General features: G+C 42.8%; 1 protein-coding gene and 1 long non-coding RNA gene across 2 annotated transcripts in view; one reads left to right on the top strand and one right to left on the bottom strand.

Moving 5' to 3' along the window:
* Positions 1-22,974, top strand: part of LOC311617049 — an 83,321-nt gene that overhangs the window by 1,865 nt on the left and 58,482 nt on the right. The window lies entirely within an intron of this gene.
* On the bottom strand, positions 257-21,367 carry LOC311617043 (ribosyldihydronicotinamide dehydrogenase [quinone]-like). The gene is made up of 7 exons (XM_084873177.1): positions 21,165-21,367; positions 16,260-16,394; positions 12,983-13,147; positions 6,108-6,238; positions 3,971-4,084; positions 2,139-2,240; positions 257-594 (listed from the first exon to the last, which is right to left on the bottom strand). The coding sequence occupies exons 2-7, from the start codon at positions 16,264-16,266 to the stop codon at positions 418-420; spliced, it is 696 nt and encodes a 231-aa protein (XP_084729303.1). The 5' UTR covers positions 16,267-16,394; positions 21,165-21,367; the 3' UTR covers positions 257-417.

Below are 22,974 nucleotides of genomic sequence, written 5' to 3'. Positions count from 1 at the left end.
TATGAGAAAAATAGAAACTTAAGTTATGAAATAAGACAAACACAAATTAACAAATGCAGCTTAATGTGAAAAGGAATATCTGAAAACATTACCCGTGAAGAATGACTATAGGGAGAGGGACAGATATCAGAAAGGAAAGCAAGCCTGGGTGAAAAATGGTATTAGAATAGAAGTCAATAGGACCTTCTGATTAGAGAAATTCCAGACCTGGTTGTATAAGCCCCTGAAGAAACTCATCCCCACACCTCAGTAAATAGATCCAGGGAACTTGTTGTAATTGAGTTTTATTACAGCAGCATCTTCATGGGAAGAGGAGGATCCAGTGAGCCTCACATGGGACTCCACCTGCACTCCTCACTGGATCCTCCTCATCTCTTCCCATGCGCTTGCATCTCCTAGCGTGTTGCTCATGTGATGTTACTGCCCAAAGTACCAAGGGGCTGTGCAGGGGATGGGCACTTCCTTCCAGATGCTCTCCAGCCTCTGGGTCCAGGATGCCAGCATCTTCTTCCTTTCCTCTTCTGATGCCGTCTCAGGAGCAAAGCTGATCTGGGGGGCGAGCACCTTAAACCCACAGAAGTGCAGGGTGCCGTGCTGCAGCCACAGAGAACAGGAAGCATTGATTGGAAGCCACACCCTCACACAGCATCCAGGCGGATAATTAAAGGGGGAGAGGGCATGAAATCAAACTTCAAAAACACAACTGAAAACCTTGAATGCTCCTGGGTAACTGAAAACAGCCAAGTGCCCTATAACCTTAGGATGCTGTTACCGGGGAGTTGAAGAATTCTGGGCAACAAGCAGTTCCAAATTCTATTCTGATCATTGATCTTAGCTACTGACTCAGACATGAACTTTATGGTTTTGATTGACTAGGCAAATTAGTATCCATTTATATGATAGATTATTCTAGAATGAGGTTATTCTTGCTATAATATGCCACCCTGGAAGGTTTCTCAAGATATGTATTAAATAAAAACAATAAGAAGTTTGAAGCAACAATTATAGAATACCATTTATGTGAAAAATATATATAATAAATCTAATAATATAGATTATAAAAATGATTAATTTTAAGGTGAAATTAAGTGTACTAACTTTGTGTTTTTGTATTTTATAGTCTCACTTTTTTTCTGTTATGCACTTTTGCCAAGTGAAAAAATATGAAGATTTAAAAAAAAAAAAAAAAAAAAAAAAAGAAGAATTTAAGTGTGGACAATAGCATGTGAGAGACCAGTTGGCCTTGAAGAAAGACGTTAAGGCTTATAAATTATCATGTCCTTCTCAGAGCATCACTCAGAGAATCACTCTGAGAATCCCTGTGTCATCTCCTTTTAAAGAACTTTTTTCCCCTAGAAATAATCCTTTCCTTCCTCTGCATTCCTTCCCTTAGAGCCCACATCCTGTCCGGGCCTACCCTACCAGGGTTGGTGAGAGGCAAGAGGCCCACACATCACTGTCACATTTTAAAAGTGAGCTCACAAACTTTTAAATATGTGATCACCCCTCCCCGGACAGCCATGCCTTATGACAATGTGGGAGAACATTCCCATCTCAGTTACGGAGTCTCTTGGCAGTTCTGTGTTCCTCCCCTCAACCTGCCATGCCCACTGCTTTTCCCTTTGCAGACCACCATCCCCGGGGCCCTTGGCCCAGGGGTGCGCACACAGTAGGCCTGAATCCTGGGGACCTGTATGAGGGGCTCCAAGGACCTCCTCTGTGGGGGGCGCGAGGCTGTCGGGAATGCCAGGCCCGACACCTCTCACCAGGGTTGGAGGGCGATGCTGCCTTCAAGCAAGAAGCCAGGCCTGGGGACTCTATAGCTCTGTGGGCTCAGTACTTGCCCAGGTTCCCACCTCCCCCCGCTGGGGCAATCCAGTTATCTGCAGAGCAGACCCCAGCTAACCAGGCTTCTGCTAGCTTCCACCCAAGCAATATTGCAGCCTGTCATTATAATTTGTGTTGGCCCTATTGGCCAACCTTTTCAATGCTGCTAAGTCAAAAATTTAAAAAGAGTAAAATGTCCTAATTTCCTGTATCCAGATGGAGTCAAAATGATCTGGGTTTCAGGCTTCAGTGCCATCTCACTTTGCACCTGAGAAGCTGTGGGAGAGGGGTGGGTGCGGTGTGATGGCTACCTGGAGGGGCCACAAGAAGTATTTAAAATCTCCACTGACGCCAGTCCTCGTGTACATCTCGGCCGGGCCGCCCGTGGTTAGGGAAAGGAGGGCCAGCTTACCCTGTGGAAGAGAAAGAACATGTGTCATGTGAACCCCAGAGGAGGAGACAAATAAATGTCACTGTGACTCCAGCACAGAGCTCTACAATGACCAGAAGGGGTATCTGGGGAGGGACAATATAACACTCCCACTTCCAGGAAGGCCAGCTACAGGGACAGCTGTCTTCAATGGGAGGCGGGGAGGAAGCAATCAGGGGGAACAGTCTGGTCTCCCCACTCCTGGCAGAAGGGGGGTTCAGTGCTGCAGGTGAGAAGTGTGCAAGGCAGGTGCAGACCTGGGGATTGGGAGGTTGGGGGCTGAAGGAGGCCAGGCCATGCCCACACATGGCACCACTCAGAAAATGTTAGCATCACTCTGGTCCAAGCCAGGTCTTTGTAACTTAGTGTTTTCCTTATATGTACTATTTTCCGAAGCTTTTAGAATTTTAATCATCATGAAGAAATTCATAGCTGCCACGTGGTGGGTATGTACCAGCTTCCCTGGGAAGCTCTGAGAGACCAACTGTGAGCGGAGCAGAGCCACCAGCCCTCTGGAAGTCAGTGCTGCGCACCACATGGCCCACTTTGAGACGTTGTTATAATCTGATTGTTATTTAATAGGAAGGAGTGAAGGGAAGACTAGAGAATAGAGGCATGCCATGTATACAGCTTTGCGAACTTAACATTATCCACGTCTGTTCCTAGCTGACTGGGGGAAGGAACTGGACACAGGCAGTTTGGACGCATGCCCAGTAAAGTCTGGATGACATAAGATGCTTATCTGTCAATCACACCTGAGAAGAGGTGATTGGCCAGAATGAGTGGGGTCACTGTGAGGGCATGAAACCTGAATATTTAAACATTTGCGTGAAGGTGCATGCTCTCTTGGTTCTCTGCCCGACGCACTGGGCTCCTGGCCCTCCTGTTGCAGGGAGTCAATCAACAAACATTTCTCTTATGTATAAGGCTCTCCTGTAAATACTCTGGTGATATCGCAGTGAAAAAGTTATCTTTCCTTACTCTCTGAGAACAAATTCATTCAAGTTGGTTTATTTCCTTCCTTTGCTAAGTGCAATTTAAGTGTATGCTTTTGCTATAGGAAGGGGATATAGGCATAAAATTCCTGCTTTTGCTATAGGAAAGGATACACACCACCCTTGCACCCACGTGGCTCACGGCCATGTGGAACCCAAACTATAAGCTAATGGAATCTAATTAACTGACACTGAACTGGACACAGCTGCAACATGGACAGACACTGGGACACTGGCTTTGCTTTTGGATCTGCTGGAACCTCAGCTGCCCCCTTTTCAGGACTGGGTTAACGGACATCGGACTTTATAAACCAAGGAATGTAACTCCATGCTAGTAAAGATTTTTACCACATCTCATTCGCCTGTGGGGTCTTCTGAACACACCCATTCAGTGGTAAGCAAGATCCCTACTCCCACTCGTGTGCACCCGGCCCACTAATTTCTCTAGCAACACACCACCCTCCTAGCAAAAGCTTCAGGCCCTCACAGCCATACACAGAGTGCACTGTGGCTGTGTCTGTGCCCCTCCCTAGAGAGACAAAGCTCCAAGGCTTCAGAAACAATGTTTTTATTCACCCACGTGCAGCGCTGAGCTTTCTTTGCCCATAGTTGGTGCTCAATCAATATTGGTTTTTAAAAAAGCAAACTAGAAATATAACTGGATGAGATGCACTCTGTCCCTCCCTCAGTCCATAGTGATCCTTATCCCAGCACATACCTTGAGAAACCCGGCATCATAGAATCCTGGGAGGTCGAAGGCAAACCCCTGGCACAGCACCCTGTCCATCCAGCCCTTCAGGATGGCCGGCACGCTGAACCAGTACAGTGGGAACTGGGGAAATACCAGGACAAACGAATGCTGTGGTTGGTGGTTGTCTTAGGCTTCGTGGTTTAGCCTATTGGTGACTCAGAAGGAATCCCGCCACCCTCTTGCAGGGTGACTGAGCAGGAGAGTGTAACCCACAGGGCAGCACAGGGAGGACATTTCTTCCCTTTCAGTGTGAGGCATGCAGTGTGGGTTTGAGAAGGTGGAGTGGGGTGGGGCAGAGTGGACAATGGTCCTGGTTTCTGTCATGGGTGGCTCTGCGTCCCCTACTGAAAGCCCCTTACGCTGGACCCCGAGCAGACGTGGAGGCGCTCAGAAGTTCTGCTAGACTCGGATCTGTGGAGGCAGTCTGTGGCCGACACAATGGAAGGGACATGAGGAAGGGTGTGGAAATAGGTTCTGCCCCTCTGTGTGCCTGGAGGAAGCTGCTGCCGTCTGGAAATCAGACTGAGTTAGATTCTGAGAAGCTTCAGGTTTGACACAAGCTAAAGCATTCCCCTCAGATCCCATAATCCAGTGGGATCTCCCCAAAGTTTTTGTGTTCTCACGGAAGCCATGACACTATATCCAATAATGCCATCAATGCCAAGAGATGGACACAGATAAGAATCAGTTCCTAAAGGTGAAAGGGGGCCTGTGTTTCATGTGTTTTCACTCTAACTCACACTCAAACCCGGGACTTGCACTGATCCGAGCTTCAAAGCCTACTTCTGTGTGATATTGGCAAGTACTTAACCTCGCTGTGCCTCCTTTTCCTAGTTTACAAAGAGGGCTACTCCTAGTCTCTAGCTCACAGCATTGTGGTGAGGGAGGATCCAGAACACAGTAACTGCTCAGTGAAGAGTGACATGTGTATGGTAACAGTAGGAGTGGGGCTGAATGAAACAAATAAACCAACAATTCAGACCCTGTTGGTAAAGTATAAGGAAGTGAGAAGGAGGCTGGAAGAAGAGAGGTGACATGGGTAGGGTAGGAAAACAACTTAATAGTCTCAACAATAAAAATAAAGTTAAAACAAAATAAAACAAAACAACCATTATAAAAGAACAGGCCTTGGCTTGCTTTAGCTACTCAGTTCTATGAATGGTCAGCTGACCCGAGGGAGACAGGAAGGAAATCGAGAGAGCTGCTTGTGGTTCTGAGTTGCCAGAGTTGCTATAGCCCCATCATCCTTCTGCCAGAAAGGGGTGGCCTTGTTCTCCCACTTCCTGCCTTCACCAGGGTTGGGGAGCAAACAATCTGGACCAATCAGTGCCATCTTAGAGATTCTGGATCTAGAGACTCCCATCCTTGGTGTGAAGCTAGGGGAGGACAGAGCCAGCAGGAGGAGAGCAGATGAGACTCAGACAAAGAAGAGCCTCTGTTTCCACTTTCCCTTGCCACCCTCTGTCCTGGGTTCCAGGAGACTCAGGTGACCAGGGCCCCCTTTATTATAGGGGGCTTGTATTGTATTTCCATTACCCCAATGACTCCCAAAGACTAAATGTTTATATTGCTACCAAGCTTAGGGTCACATCCTTGACTGCAAACCTAGCTGTGGCAGGGAGTGGCCTTATTGAGTTCTTGGGCCAGTTCTTCAGAAAGTGAATCCTGGCCCTGGAAGGATTTGTGAATGAATACAGGGATGGTGGGAGGATGAGGCAACCCCTGAGAGGCAGGAAACAAAAGATTTTCCTCTTAATGGTCAGGATATGTAAGACAGGAGCTGCAGGTGGCCTGCTGGTGTAGATAATGCTGGTTTTCCTGCCTGTCTGGTTGGGGAAAAGAGTGAAATAAAAGCAACACTATGTGCCTGATCAGACACTTCTTGGACCAATGGGCTACAGGCAAAGTACCTCTATTTACTTGGGGGTCAGGATTTTGAATGATTAATATTGGCGTTATAGCTCTTCTTACCCATCTAGGCATACATAAGTGCAAATGTGCTGAAAATATCAATACCACTTCTAGAAGTATGAAATCCAATATTTGGAAAGCGTTTATCCATAGAATGAAACTAATTCAGTATAGCAATTAGAAGAAAACAAACCTGAAATATCACTAGATCAGCTTCCTGAACCTTCTTCTGCTCATCGACTATGTCACTGGTAAGAGACCGCTTCTTGTAGGCTTCATATACTTCCACCCCGTAACTGAAGACCTCGGGATGAGAGAGAGCACCTGGAGAGGAAGAGGCCAAATGTTCTCACTCTCAGGGCAATATCCACAGCCATCCAGGCCAATCCCACTGGTGCCATTTACCCTGGATTCCCCAAAGCAAGTCACCAAATAGTCACTGAGACCCAACCAGGTAGTCAGTCAGGCTAGGGAATAGAAAGAAAGAAAGCTGCTGTCCTCACCTTCCAGGACTCAAAGTCCAGCAGGAGGATCAGAGAAATAACTAACCAAATGATTAACATACAAAACATAATTGGTGAGCTTGCTCAGTCCAGTGCTATAGCCAGATCAGCCTCACGTCACATAGTCAAGATGCATGTGGTCTAACTCTGGGTGTGTGTGAAGTACAGTGGTGGCCCTCAGGGGCAGTAACCAGCTCTGTTTGGGTGGGTTAGCAAACATCTCTGGGAATGGGCTTTGTGAACTGCGTTTTCAAGATGGAGCAGGAGTCACCAGGCAGCCTGGAACACTAGGAGGAAGTGGAAGGATGTTCTGGACAAGTGGTCGGCAAACTCAGTCAACAGAGCCAAATTTCAACAGTACAACGCAAGAAATTTCTTTTGAGAGCCACATTTTTTAAATTTTAACTTCTTCTAACGCCACTTCTTCAAAATAGACTCGCCCAGGCCTGGTATTTTGTGGAAGAGCCACACTCAAGGGGCCACAGAGCTGCATGCGGCTCGCGAGCCACAGTTTGCAGACCACGGTTCTGGACAAAAGACACAAGGCACTGGACTACCAACCAGGTCAGCACATCTGAGGAGCTGGGGTGGAAAGCCAGTAGGGGTGCGTGTGATGTGTCTGCAGATGGGCCACTGGACTAGTGAGTTTTGCCGACGAAACTTAAGCTTTTCCTGCACATGGGAAGCCATATGGTTTAAGAAGAGAAAAAATAAGTTCTGTGATTTAGATTTAGAAAAGCTTCCTATAGCAGCAGGGGTATGAGAGCAAGCCTGGAGGTGGGGAATTCTGGATCTAGAGACAGGAGCAATGGGTGGGAGGAGGTTTTTCTGGGCTAGAACTTAAAGTAGTACCCAACAGCAACTAAGATAAAAGATGAGATATCTTGATCCCTGACTTTAGTTGGGCTCATGTCAATTAGAATGACTCATCAGTATTAAGCACAGGTTACCCTTTACATTGTCAGGGACAGTGTTCCACACACTCCATCTTCTCCAACTTCACAACACCTGGTGAGATGGGTATAAATCCCAACTACCAAAGGGGAAGCTGAGACTAAAGAGAAGCCAGAGACTAGTTCAATGCCCAGGGCCCTACGTGGCAGCAGAGGTGGGAGGGTGAAGGTGCAGGTTTGAACCACCGCACACTCGGGGTCTGCAGATGAGCCAGCAAGCTCCAGGTTGCTTGGAGAAGAGCCAAGAGGAGAACTGGACCCACAGAGCTTCAGTAAAAACCTCAGTGTTCTTTGCCACCTCCTTTAATCTGCCTACATTTCATTGTCATTCAAAAAACACATACTGAGTGCCTTCTTTGCATGCTCATTGTGTGGTGTCCACATGGCTCTGAGCCATGTGGGTGAATTCAAGAGAGCAGGAACACAAGAGCCTGGAATCCCTGAGCACAAGAGGCAAGAGAGCAAGAGAGAGAATTCCCTTGATTAGGCACTTAAGTTCCTTAAATTTTTCCCTGCTTTCAGTGGCCAACGCCTCCTTTGGCAAATGACCAGTTCCCAGGTGTGATTGACAGGTAACTACCTTCACTATGTCACCCAGACTTTACTGGGCATACCTTTATATTTGGTCTCCCCTTTGCTCCATTCTAGTTATTAACAACTGGGTTTATTATAGTGGTATCACTTATATTCTCCCTTTAATTGCAAGTGCATAAAATAAATGGCAAAACTGTCATTCTCAGGAGTATCTAAGAACACTTCCTGGCAATGTTGTCAGTTTGGGCTCAAATAAACATGTAAAATTTTCTACAGGATGGACATTCTTACCTTGGCAGTGTTAGGGCACTTAGGTTTGTAAGGGAAAATCCCTCTTTGTACCAGGAAGAGGAAGACATCTACATCTCTAGAAACTGTTATCAATGAAGGTTTCAACTTAAATCTGCACAATCCTAGCCTTGTAACCTTTCCTGGTAACCTCTCCCCACCCCATCGTCATTTTTTGCCTTTAGCTAAAGATGGTATTTAAGGTGCTTGGCTTCTGCCATTTTGAAGAGCTACTCACTTTTCCTGAGTCTCTCCCATGTACCTGGGAAGAATAGTAGTTTCATTTGTTTTTCTCCTGATAATCTGTCTCATGTCAATTTAATTATTAGATCAACTAGAACTTAGAAGGGGAAAGTAAAACTTTTCCTCCCCAACAATATCAAAGCAATAATTTTTATTAGTGTGGGTGTGGAGACACCTTCCTAAGCAAGAAGTAAATCCAGAGCCATAAAAGAAAGACTGACACATGGCTTGAAATAAAAGTTGGAAGCAACATAAATATAAATCAACATAGGAATGGGTAAATTATAATACATACTGTTACCATTGTCATTAGCTAGTTATTAGTAATAGGAAAGGAGAAAAGGGAAGGCCAGACATTATAAGCATGACCATCTTATGGGTGAAGTATGGGCTGCTTCACCAGGAAGCTGCAATTTCACACTCCTCAGGGAACCACTGGCAAATTCCCTGCAGATCCTTGTGGGAAGACACTGGACAAAAGGGAAGAGGGTTGCATGCAAGTGAGTAGGTGTGATGTAGGGAAAGTACTTGCCTGTCAATCTAATCTGGGAACAAAGATAATTGGCCAGAAGGGTGGAGCCACTGCAAGCCTTAGAAAATTTTGGGAATATATAATCCTGAAACAAAGGAATTTTCTCTCTGGTTCCTCTGGCTTTGTTCCTTCTTACTTGCATGTGCCCCTGTTCCTTCCATACTCTATGCACTGCTTATGGCTCATGGCTGTGAAGACCCCACAGATACAGGACTAAGCTAGCCTGATGCTTGATTGGACTGTGCAAATATGGTGTGGAAACTCTGAACACTGGCTTTAATTCTAGCCCCGCTGAAGATAAGACTGGAGTTTTTCCTTAGTGGGATGGATGGAGATGGGACCATGGAAACATAGGTGTTTAATTCCATGCAAATAAATATCACTAATTCTCTCATTCGAATCTCAGAAAACTACTTTACTTGTGACATCATGAGAATCCCACTCCCACCAGCAACAGGAGAGGAAACAGAGAGCATCCCACTGATAACAATACCAGGGAATGCTACATAATTTTTAAAAAGGCTTCTGAGTGCTCTAAGGGAATAAAGCAACAATGGCTATATGTATATCTTTGTCTATAGATTTTCAAATTATATACATCAATAAAAACTTTTTTTTTTTTTTTTTTTTTTTTTTTTTTACATTTACAATAAGGTCTACAAGAATCCACACCAGAAAGTTAAGCTTACTTGACTATGGGTACAAAGTAGTATGTGAAAATAGTTGATTGATATATTAATAGAAAATAAAGACCTGAAAAGGCAAGGAAGTCAGCTATTACCCTCAGTACTAAATATTAAAGATTAAGATCTCATTAATGCAATTACAAACAAAAGGAAGTTTAAGGTATTAAATAGTTGAAAAGTGGAAATCCTTATTTGCAGATTATGTGATTGTATATTGGATAGGCTTAGAGCATCACCTGAAAACTACCACAGAATGAGCAATGGCTGGATGCACACACACACACACACACACACACACACACACACACACACACACATGGATGCAGAGGTATATACCAAGATTAATCCTTTCTACACAGAGAAACAAAAATCAGTCCATAAGAATCAGTCAAGATCTCTATAAAGAAAACTTGTTAACAGACCTGAAGGATTGTAAAGAAGACATAAGCAAATGAAAAGCTATATAATTTTTTTGAATAGAAAGAATTGACATCATAAAAGTTCACCTGTAAATTTATTTACTTATTTAATTTATTTTTTTAGAGGGAGGGGGAGAGAGAGAGAGAGAAAAAGAGAGAGAGAGAGAGAGAGAGAGAGAGAGAGAGAGAGAGAGAGAGAGAGTAACAATGATGTGAGAGTGAAACATTGATCAGTTGCCTCCTGCTCGTACCACCACTTGGTATTGAACACACACCCGGGTATATATGTCCTGACCAGGAATCAAACCCTCCCTCTTCTGGCATACAGGATGATGCTCCAATAAACTGACATACACAGGCTAGAGCTCATCTGTAAAGTTAATATCATCTGGTTACTTATTGAATCTAGAAATTTAATTCAAAAGATTTAATGGAAAAGTAAAGTAAAAATAGAAAATAAGGGAAACGAGGCTGGCCTAACTCTATCATATATTAAATTTGCCAAAATAAATTAAGTTTTGTGGTAGAAAATAAAAAAAGTCATGGAAAGAAAATGAAGAGAAACTATAAAGTAGTGTGGATGAAAAGGGGCCACATACTTAACCAGACAAGCTAAGCAAAGGCCTGCATTGTAGGCCTCATAAACTCAGACACCAAAAGTAACCACATAGGATGGTCTGAAATTAAAACATTCTAACTAAAAGCAGGTTATGTCCTGGGCTAGAATCTTCAATGACAAAGGTCAATTTTGACCTTATTTGAGCCTAGTGTCTTTTTGCATCTACCATAACATGCCTTTGGAATGTCAAGGTTAATTTCCTTTTTCCTGACCCCTCCTGGCACAACCACAGCACCAGGGCAGAGACCACAAATTCTCTCATGGTTGTTGTTATCATGTTTACTATTGACTGTTAACTATCCCATACCCACGAATATAAAATAAGTATTTGTCTATCCATTTTACTTTTTATCCACTCCTAGAGATTTCTCTGCATTGTTTTCTCCCGCCTCCTTAATCCATCACCAATGAATTTCATGTTATCCCCTTACATCTTGCCCTTTGATACTAATGCATAAAATAAGTGGTAAAACTGTTGTTTCCCCAATCCATTGAGATTTTGTTTCCCAGCAATTGTTGTCAGTTTGGCTCAAATAAACTCACAAAATTTTGTTCTCGGAAGGTTTGAATATTTGTTATGTTGAAAATAGAGTGAAATGTAAGTGGAAATTTAGATCACAATGAAGGTGGTATTTTAAATCAGGCAAATAGCTAGGTCATGCAATAAATGAGGAGGAAAGTGAGTAGACTGAAATAAATTTTGAATGGATACAGTTTGTAATTTTAAAAAGTAGAATCTGAAAAATACTACAAGAAACTATAAAATTAAAAAAAATAAACTTAGAGATTATATATATGATGCAAAATCCAGATCTTAGAAAGTCTGACCTTTGATCAAAAATCAACTAATTAAAATAAATAAAAATCCTTCATGGAAAAAAAAAAGATATATCATAAGCCCAGTAAAAAAAAGAAATGGTGAAAATTTATTTACAATTCATATCCCACACCAAATGCGAATTTTGTAATATATAAAGAGCTCTTTAAAATCTATAAAGAAATGGAGGATTCTAGAATGGTGGCAGAATAAGTAGAAGCTACTCTGATAGTCTCTCAGGACCAAAGTAAAAATACTGCTAAAATACATAAAAAACACCCAGAAATTGAGGACTCTGAGCTCCAACCCTAGAGTTCCCAAGGACAGAAAGAACCTTAATAACCAAGGACGGAAAGTGGAGACTGCATAGAGACTGGTAGGAAGTGTGTAGGGGCGAAAGGGCTGGCTGAACCCTCACAGACAGCAGCGGAAGGTATGGAGGGATATCTCAGCTTGGGGGAGTTCCCAATGAGAACTCTGGAGTCTAAATGCCAATCTGGGCTCCACAGAACAGAGAGCCAGAATTGAGAAAGGTGCCCACAGAACATCTGGCTGTTAATAGCAGTAGGATTGCTGTTGGCCAGGGAGAGGCAGCTAGAAATGCAGACATCCTCTTAAAAGGCAAATACAAAAAAATTTTTGTGCAACCACTCACCTTGAGCTTTGGCATAGGGAGGGCAGAGTGGACTGGAGCTGTGTGAGGAGAGTCCAGAGTTGGGGTGCTCTGGGCTTGGAGCTCAGAATGTAGGCACCTTGATTTCGTGCACTGAGTCTTTACCTCACGCTGTGGAGGACATCTTTCTCTGGCAGATCTTTGCTATCCAGGCAGTTTTTGCCTGGGGGAGGGCAGTTGCCCACCTTGTTCGAAGGCCTCTATCATTATCCTGATGTTGATAGCCTGTGGCTAATAAAGCTTGAGTGTAAATTGAACTAAAGGCAGGGCTTTCAGTCTCTGCCTGATCTCATTTTGGGCCTGAGGCTAGGAAAAGCAGACCCTGGTCCTTTCCAAAGGCACAAAGCCCCAGCAGAGGGAGCCACAAGATATGGATTGCTGATAGCTCCAAAGAGGCTACTCAGGGGAAGTCTCTGTGTCTAACACTGTCCTGCACTAGAAACTGGGAGTCATAGCGGATCTACCTAATACATGGACACAAACCGAAACAGGAAGCCAAATGGAGATGTTCTGTACAGCACGGTGACTACAGTAAATAAGCCTATATTGCTCATTGGAAAGTAGCTGGATGGTGGATCTTAAAAGTGCTCATCATGAGGAAAAGGAATTTGTAATTATGTGAGGTGATGAGTGTTAACTGGACTTACTGTGGTCACCATTTTACAATACATACAAATATTGAATCATTACACTGTAAAGCTGAAACTAGTGTTCCATCAGTTGTGCCTCAATAAAAAAAAAAAAATGCACACACACAAAGGAGGAAGTTGTAAAAGATACAGCTTGTGTTCCATGACTTACCAGTGATATCGTTCCTTGTGGCTCTCGGCTCAAAGCCCATGGCATAGAGGTCAGACACGGTGACAGTGCAGCCCTGCTTGCTCAAGGTCTCCACAGCCACATTCTTCAGACAGCCGTTGAAAGACTGGGGCTCCTGGTGCGCATAAACAATGAGCACTTTCTTACCTAAGTCCAGAGAAGAAATTATTTTTCTTTTCTTTTTAAAATATATTTTATTGATTTTTTACAGAGAGGAAGAGAGAGGGAGAGAGTTAGAAACATCCATGAGCGAGAATCATTGATCATCTGCCTCTTGCACACCCCCTACTGGGGATGTGCCTGCAACCAAGGTACATGCCTTTGACTGGAATCCAACCTGGGATCTATCAGTCCGCAGGCCTATGCTTTATCCAGTGAGCCAAACAGGTTTTGGCAAGAAATTATTTTTCTAAAAAAGCAATTCTTCTTTGTCAAAATTTAAAAAGACTAAAACATAAATGACACATGTAGGAGCATTACAGCAATTGAAGCTAAGAAATACCAACCTTTTCAATGGGTGAGGTTTTAATACAGTTATAGCATAGCCCTTGGGTACTTGTGTTTACTAATATGCAAATATATAATGGGTCCAATTATGATTGGTCAAAACTCACACAACCAAGTTCATTGAAAGCCCAAACTAGCTTGGTTATCCTCAGAGAAGTTGAACCCTGTCCCAAACCCTGAATAAAAAGCTCCCTGATTCATGTTTTGTGCTAACCCTACGCGGGCAGGTGTTAGCTACTGACACACAGTCTTGCTTTCTTTCCTCCGGACCCATCGAAATGGCACACTTAAACAAGACATGAAAAACTGGACTCCTAGTACTACTACACAGAAGACAGGGCTGTAAGGAACCCAGCTGTTGGTAGTGAGATGACAAGAAGTTTAAGAGTCAGGTCTTACGGGTCCTGGCTGTGCCACTATTACCAATAGCTCCTGAAGGAGTATTGTCCTTGCTAAATGATAACTTGAAATTATGCTCTGATTTTTTTTTCCCCAAGAGGCAGCTCTGGTGATTTGCTTAAAATTTCCCAGGAAAAGCCTAAGGCCAAATATTTAAACTTTTGATTTAAAATTTTGTTTAGGTCCTTAAGGAGAAAATACAAAGGTTAGTTTGAAGCAAACAATTTTGGGGCATTCCACTGAGTATAAAGGTTAAATTCCATGAATTAATCATTTACTTTTTTAAAAATTGTAATTTCTCAGACTCATTGGTCAAGAATGGATTCTACTTGGGGGCTTTACAGAAAAAATGGATACAAATAAAATATTTATACCAATGGTTCTCAACTAGGGACAGTGTTGCCTCCCAGGAGATAATTCACAATAACTGGAGACATTTTCAGTTATCATGGCTGGGAGTGTTCAGGGGGTGTAGGAGGGTGCCCCAGGAGGGCGGGGGGCGCGGGGAGGGGTATGGGGGACGGATGCAGGGGAACTTCTGGCATCTGATAGAGCCCCAAGGATGCTTCCCAAAACAAAGGGTTTTCTGGCTCAAAATGTCAGTAGTGCTGAGGTGGAAAACCCTAATGTACAGCATCATGCGTAAGGTGTATCTTTATGTTCTGAAATTAAAGGATTTTTATGTTATACTAGCGTACCGATGCACAAATTCATGCATATTTAAAGGAAATTTATTAGAAGAAATATTTTAATATCGCTATTTGCCCTTTCTCTATATTAGAAGTGTCAACCAAATTTATGATTGACAATGACAGATCAAAACACACGTGTGTGATTGGCACCAGCGATAGCTTTATATGTATTGCACATGCTCAAGTCAACTTAGCCTTTTATATAGGATAAATTTGCTTAATTAGAACTGCATTGTGATTTAGCTAAACTTTTTCCATCCCAGTAAAGCATGCCAACTTCTCTTTCAGAAAATTGTCAGCAACATAGCAGTAAATATAAACAAAAAACACTATTATTGTAGATCATGCAGGGAGAACAAAGAGTAAAATATTTAACTGTAGCAGTGTTTGACTATATTCTGTGCAGTAAGAAAACCTGAAGCCATTTTCAAGTTCCACCATTTCTTACTTCTTTTCAGTCAGGATAAGTTTCTAGCTTTCTAAATCTCCATTTTCTGGCTATGAAAAGAAAATAGGATTCTACTGAATCTCCTATCTACCTACTCTAGGACTTCTGTAAGGATCAAATGAGATGAGGCACTTGAAAATGCTTAAATGCTTCACAAACATTTGGTTAAAGTGTAAAATGTTTGGACCTGTCTATAAAGCAAGCCGTGTTCCTAGGCTGAAGAAACTCCAAGGAGGCTAGTTGCTAGGGAAAGGAAGCTGGGTGTTGCTATGTGACATCATGACCTGGTGCCCACAGCATCCAATTCCAGGCTGGGCTGGTCTGTGGGCCACATTTTGCACCATAGGGTCTTGGCAGTGTTGGCTGTGATTTGGTGGGCTGTTGCTACAGGATGGTGGCAGGGCCTGTGTCCCACTTGGGGGAAGCCGAATGTTGGTTTATTGGTGCCAGGTCCGTGGTGCTGTTTATTTTTAAATCTCCAGTGCACATCATGTCAGCTCTTGCATTGAGCATCTGTCCCCTGGTGGCCAGTGCATGTCATAGCTACCGGTTGGATGGACACTTAGTCTTTTATATATATATAGATTATTGAGAGAAAAAAAGATGTTGCAGAATGGGGTCATGAGCAGGGAGACAAGTAAAGATGGGGAGTCATGCTGAATTTTTAACCATGGTACCCCAGGCGGCTCATTCACACAACTATTTATTGAGCATCTACTATTTCCTGGGATCATTCCAGAGATTGGATAAGCGTGGCTTTTACTTTGGAGGAATTTATATTTTGGTAGGATTTAAATAAACAAAATAAGCTGAAACCGGTTTCGCTCAGTGGTAGAGCGTCGGTCTGTGGACTGAAAGGTCCCAGGTTCGATTCCGGTCAGAGGCATGTACGTTGGTTGCAGGCACATCCCCAGTAGGGGGTGTGCAAGAGGCAGCTGGTCGATGTTTCTCTCTCATCAACGTTTCTAGCTCTCTATCTCTCTCCCTTCCTCTCTGTAAAGAAATCAATAAAATATATTTAAAAATAAATAAATAAATAAACAAAATAAGTAAGAAAATAAAAAGTAAAGTAATTCCATGTAGTGATCTACGTTATAAACAAAACACGTTTTAAACACTTCACTGATACTTAGATTTTTTTCTGACAACATATTCAACTTTTAATTAAAATTTTAATTTAGAAAAGTTTAATTCTCCCATAGCTAATAGTCACCTGCCATGTTCTAGGCAGATGGATTTCTCTCTGACAGGTCAAAAGGGAGGTTTGCTTTAATCCTGGGCACAGAAGGATTCTGAGTGGTGAGCCCCAGGCTTTCAGATGTAGTCACTCTCCTCAGGCCTCAGCAACCTAGAAAAGAAAAAATGAACACTTAATGGATTAGGGAGACAAGGAGGTTGAGGTTGACTAGTGGCTCCAGGCCTCACCACCACTTTGGGAAGGACATGCTAATGGATCAGCAAAAGACTTTTCATGAAGAAGCAGGTGGTGAATGGGCAGAAAAAGAAGTGGGTTCCAAAGTTCACCAATGACTGCCCCACCCTGTAGCAAACAGAATCAGAGCTGGGAAATTTGATGGAGCCATTGTAACCAGTGAAAGAAGCAAGAGCAAGATCACTGTAACCTCTGAGGGGCCTTCTTCCAAAAGGTATTTGAAATATGTCACCTAACTCCAAAGCCAGACAAAGACACCACAAAGAAAGAAAATCACAGGCCAATATCCCTGATGAACACAGATGCTAAAATCCTCAACAAAATATTAGCAAAGCAAACCCAGCAATATATGAAAAAACTCATACACCATGATCAAGTGGGATTTATTCCAGGAATGCAAGACTGGTATAATATTCACAAATCAGTAAATGTGATACAGCACATAAAAAATTGAAAGAAAAAACCCCCACATGATCATATCAATAGATGTAGAAAAAGCATCTGACAAAATCCAGCATCCTTTTTTTAATAACAAGTCTCAGTAAATGGAATAGAGCAGGGGTCTTCAAACTTTTTAAAGTGGGGGCCAGATCACGGTCCCTCAGAGAGCTGGAGGGCCGGACTATATGAACTACTAATCCCTACTGTAACACCTTGGCTGCACTCACTGCCCATAAAACCTGGCGGGCAGGATCAGACTCCCCTGGGGGCTGCATGTGGCCCGCGGGCCGTAGTTTGAAGACCCCTGGAATAGAGGGATCAGACTTCAATGTAATAAAAGCCAAATATGACAAACCTACAGACGACATAATATTCAATAGGGAAAAACTAAAAGCATTTCCCTGTAGAACAGGAACAAGATAGGGATGTCTGCTTTTACCACTCTTATTCAACATAGTTCTGGAAGTCCTAGCCACAGCAATTAGACAAGAAGAAGAGATAAAGACATCCAAATTGGAAAGGAGGAAGTAAAACTGTCATTATTCACAGATGACATGATATTGTATATAGAAAATCCTAAAGACTCTACCTGGAAACTACTAGATTTAATAAATAAATTCAGTAAGGTAACAAGACACAAAATCAACCTCAAAACATCAATGGCATTTTTATATACCAACTAGAGGCCTGTTGCTCACAGATTTGTGCAATAGGCCTTCCTTCCCCTGGCTGCCAGCACCAGTTTTCCTCTGGCACCCAGGACCCAGGCCTTCACTTTGGGGACAGTGGAGAAGCCAAACCTCTTCAGTCTTCAGTCTTCACTTCATGCCTGCATATGCAAATTAACACACTATCTTTGTTGGGTTAATTTGCTTACTCACCCCTAATTGGCTGGTAGGCATCACAGAGGTATGGTCAATTTGCATATTTCTCTTTTATTAATAAGAAACTAAAAAAGCAATCCCATTTACCATTGCAACAACTAAAAATTAACATACTTAGGAATAAACTTAAACAAGGAGGCAAAGACCTGTACTTGGAAAATGAGAGAACATTGAAAAAAGAAATAGAGGGAGATACAAATAAATGGAAGCATACACCATGTTCATAGGTTGGAAGAATTAACATCATTAAAATGTCTATACTATTTTAGCAATATATAAATTCAACTCAATCCCTATTAAAATACCAATGGCACACTTCACAGAACTAGAACACATACTCTAAAAATTTATATGGAACCATAAAAGACCCTGAATAACTTAGCAATCTTGAGAAAGAAGAAAGATGTAGATGGGATTGCAATACCAGATATCAAACTACAAAGCCATTATAACCAAAACAGCCTGGCACTGGCACAAGAACAGGCATATAGACCAATGGATAAGAACAGAGACTCCAGAAATTGACCCACTCTATTTCAGTCAATGAATATTTGACAAAGAAAACAAGAACATACAATGGAGTAAAGACAGTCTCTTCAACAAATGGTGCTGGGAAAACTTGACAGACACATGCAAAAAGATGAAACTAGACCACCAACTTACACCATACATAAGAATAAACTGAAGATGGATAAAAGACTAAAATGTAAGGCATGAAACCATAAAAATCTTAGAGGAGAACATAGTAAAATCTCAGATATCTCATGTAGTAATATGTTTATGGTCCCATTTCATAGGGCAAATGAAAGTAAAGAGAAAATAAACAAATGGGACTACATCAAAATAGAAATCTTTTGCACAGAAAAAGAAACCATCATTAAAATGAAAAGTGAACCTGCTGTATGGGAGAATATATTTGCCAATGACACTTCTGATAAGGGGCTAATATAAAAATATATAAAGTACTCATATAACTCAGCAAAGGGGAGACAAACAATCCAATTTAAAAATGGGCAGAAGACCTGAATAGACATTTCTCCAAAGAGGACATACAAATAAATGGCCAATAGACATATGAAAAAATGCTCAAAGTCACTAATCATCAGAGAAATGCAAATTAAAACCATAATGAGATGTCACCTCACACCTGTCAGAATGGCTATCATCAAAAAATCAACAAACAACAAATGTTAGTGAGGATGTGGTCAAAAGGAAATCCTAGTTCACTGCTGGTGGGAATGCACACTGGTGCAGCCACTGTAGAGAACAGTCTGGAGTTTCCTCAAAAAATTAAAAATGGAGCTGCTGTTGACTCAGCGATCCCACTTCTGTGAATATGTCCTAAAAACCTAAAACACCAATCAGAAAGAACATATGCACCCCTATGTTCATAGCAGCATTATTTACAATAGCTAAGATTTGGAAACAGCCCAAGTGCTCATCAGTAGATGAATAGATAAAAAACCTGTGGGACACTTATATATGAAATAATATGCAGCTGTAAAAAAAGAGGAATCTTATTCTTTGGGACAGCATGGACGGACCTGGGAAATATTATGTTAAGTAAACTAAGCCAATCTAAAAAAGACACATATCACATGATCTCACATATTTGTGGAATCTAATGAACAAAATGAATTGACCAACAAAATAAGACCCGAAGCATAGAGACATGGAACAGACTAAAATACCTCAATGTGGGACTGGGGGAACGAGAAGAGATAAATTGAAGAACTTATACACTGACCTGAGAGGCTGGGTAGGGGTTGGGAGGAGGGGGCAAAGGAGGAGGAGAATGGAAGATATCTGTAACATTAAAAAAATATATAAAATATATTAAATAAATGGTGATACCCAAAAAGAAAAAGGAAGGAAGGAAGGAAGGAAGGAAGAAAGGAAGCAAGGAAGCAAGGGAGAAAGAAGAAAAAAAGGAAGAAAGGAAGGAAGGTAGAAGAAAGAAAATAAAGTACTTTAGCACATAAAATGGCCAGTGTGTTTGATATTTTAGGACAGAAAGATCTAAGAACAATGAATGATAAGGACCAAGCCATGTAAAACCTGGGGAGAATAGCAAGTACTGGTAAGTGGCCCGAGATGGGAACTGACCTACAGTATTCAGTAAATCCTGTTTGACTGGCCTGTGGCTGAATAAGAATTTTGGTGGGCAATGCAGTCAGAGGTGGGTGGGGTCAGCAGGACTGGAGGAGGATCTTATTCTAAGCATAACAAGACAGCCACTGGAGCGCCTTAAGCAGCAATGATATGTCCTGATTACTTTTTAAAAGGTTATCAGTGTCACTTCAGATTCATATAATAACTTACCCTGAACTTCATAAATGAAGACCCAAAACAATTTTGGTTGGGGAGAAACTATTTAATTTTAATGTCCCTAGCAGGACATGTATTCTGTATCCCCAGCCACCACCATTCTCTACTGCCTCCTTGGCCCAGTTACATATTCACATCACATGCCTGGACACTTGAGGCCTTTGAGTTTGTGAGGCCTCTCCTACAATTCTCCAAGTTGTTCAGAATAAGAAACAGGCTCGGGAAGTTACTTGTTTCAAATAAAACATTCGAACCAGGCTTTGGACTTGCTGTCCAGATCCCTTAAATTCCCACTCACTCCCCTTCCTTACACCCCACTCCACAGCAGTAATCTGCCCCCTTTGACAGGAATTATGCACTTACCCAGGTCAACACGGTTACTAAGGTTACTAAACTACATAGACTGCACCCAATAGGCTGATATTGTTGATGAGCATTATGGTACCTCTTAATCAGTATCCAGAAGCTGTTGTATGTGTTCACTTTGCCTCTTTAACGCACTGACAGGCTCTGTGCATGTCGCTCCAGGTAGATAGCATTTCACTAGGTACCTACACCGCTGTCTGCCTGCCCGTTAGTGACCGTTTTTCAATTTCTGAGCACTTCGGTTACGTCCAGAACCATAAACAGCACTGCTAGAAGCATATGTTGTTTAATACATGCCCTCTTTCATGTATTTTTTTGCTGATATTTTAAGGGTAATTAAAGGTTAAAGAAGCTGAAGTTTAAAGGTTCTGTCACAGACTGCCACAACGTACTGGACAAAGGGCGGGCTGTGGGGCACCTGCTAGTAATAGAGTTGACAGCAGATTGGTGGAGCCTGTTATGACCAGGCCCCGCATGTGGCAGGATTTAGGAAAAGGCCCGTAAAATCCTGGTTTTTTGAAAGGGTCAATGGGGAACAGGGAGTCCACTCTGGCTGGGACGGGCACATTGGCAGAGACCGCTTCAGCAGGCATCCCCGCCCAGGGAGCGCGGGGTTCGGGGAACTGGCCTGCGGAGCCCCGGGTCCACGGCCAGCGGAGGCACTCACCCTCCCGAAGCGGGCGCCCGGGAAAGAGGCGTCAGGGCCGAACCCTCGTGGGCGTCCCCGCCAGGCTCCGGCGCCGGGGCCGCGCACTCGCAGTTGCAGGCGAGGACAGACTGCCCACTCTGCCCGACCCAGCAGCCAGGGAACTGTGGTTGCACAAGGCCTGGCCCGGCTGCCTGGTCCCTGGCTCCTCCCAGGGCTCAGCTCCTGCGCCCGCCCCCGCCCCACCCCGCCAAGTCCAAGGGACTTTCTGCCCCCCAGCCCCGCCCCACCCCACCCACTACCCCATTGAGGCGACGCTCCGCCTCCGCAGTGCCTCTGGCCCCGCCCCGGCCCCGCCTTGTGCCCGCTCCCTCCTCCCCTCGGGTTGGAACCACACCAGGCTGGCTGCTGTGGAGAACACTGGCCCGCCCTGCTTTCTGCCCAGGTAGATATCTAGGTTAAAAAGTGAAGGTCCGTATTTTAGCTATTGTAAATAATGCTATAGGGTGTGTTTATCTTTTTGAAATAGTGTTTTCAAATAAATTCCCCAAAGTGGAAGTGTGGGTTGTATGGTAATTCCAGTTTTAATTTTTCCAGGAAAATCCTTACTATTTCCCATAGTGGTTCCACCATTTTACAATCCCACCACCAGTGCAGGAGGGTTCCTTTTCTCCACATTCTGGCCAACATAGTGGTCCTTCTAACTGGTCGAGGTGATAGCTCACTGTGGTTTTGATTTGCATTTCCCTGGTGATCAGTGATGTTGACCATCTTTTCATGTCTGTTGGTCATCTGAGTGTCTTTGGAGAAATGTCTGTTCAGGTCCTCACCCATGTTTTAATGAGTTTGTTTTTGTTTTTGTTTTTTAATGCTGAACTGTATTCAGAAGTACAAACTGCCAGTTATAGAAACAGTCACAGTGATGTAGAGTATAGCATTGGGAATTTAGTCAATAATAGTAATTCTAGTAATGATGGGTGGTGCCAGGTAGGTACTTATTGTGGTCATCACTTTGTAAGGTATATAAATGTCTAAGCACTGTGTTGTACGCTGAAAGTAATATGTTATTATATGTCAACTATAATTTTGAAGCAAATTTTAAAGAAGACGGGCCATGGCACAACACTTAGCAATAAGAAGGAATGAACTAATTATACAGTCAATGTCCTGTGAGAATCCCCAGAGAATTATGAAGGAAAAAAAGCCAATTGCTAAAGGTTCCATACACTGTGTAACTGTACAGTTAGATGTACATGGTCCCACAAATTTTGTAATATTCTTTTTTTTTAAAATATATTTTATTGATTTTGTACAGAGAGGAAGGGAGAGAGATAGAGAGTTAGAAACATCGATGAGAGAGAGCCATCGATCAGTTGCCTCTTGCACACCCCCTACTGGGGATATGCCCGCAACCAAGGCACATGCCCTTGACCAGAATCGAACCCGGGTCCCCTCAGTCCCCAAGCCGACGCTCTATCCATTGAGCTAAACCGGTCCCGGCAAATTTTGTAATATTCTTGAAATGACAGGTTATATATAGAGAGAACAGATTAGTGGTTGTCTTATATGTGGCTATAAGAGGGCAACTATAAGGACCCCTGTGGTGATGGGTATTTTCTGTATCTGACTATCAATATGAATATTCTTATTGTAATATTATGCTGTAGTTTGGCCAGATGTTTTCTTTGGGAGAAACTGGATAAAGTGCACATATGTCTATGTGTTACTTCCTACAGCTGCATATCAATTTAGCTTTCTGAAAAGAAAAAATTTGGTATATAAAAAAAAAAAAAGATGTTTCAAAGCCCAGGACATGTTCTAGTAGGTGGAA

Source organism: Pipistrellus hanaki (genome assembly GCF_964339955.1).
Source record: "Pipistrellus hanaki genome assembly, chromosome: 2".
NCBI lineage: Eukaryota > Metazoa > Chordata > Mammalia > Chiroptera > Vespertilionidae > Pipistrellus > Pipistrellus hanaki.
Note: the sequence above shows the minus strand (reverse complement) of the source record. Positions and strands in the feature narration are given on the sequence as shown.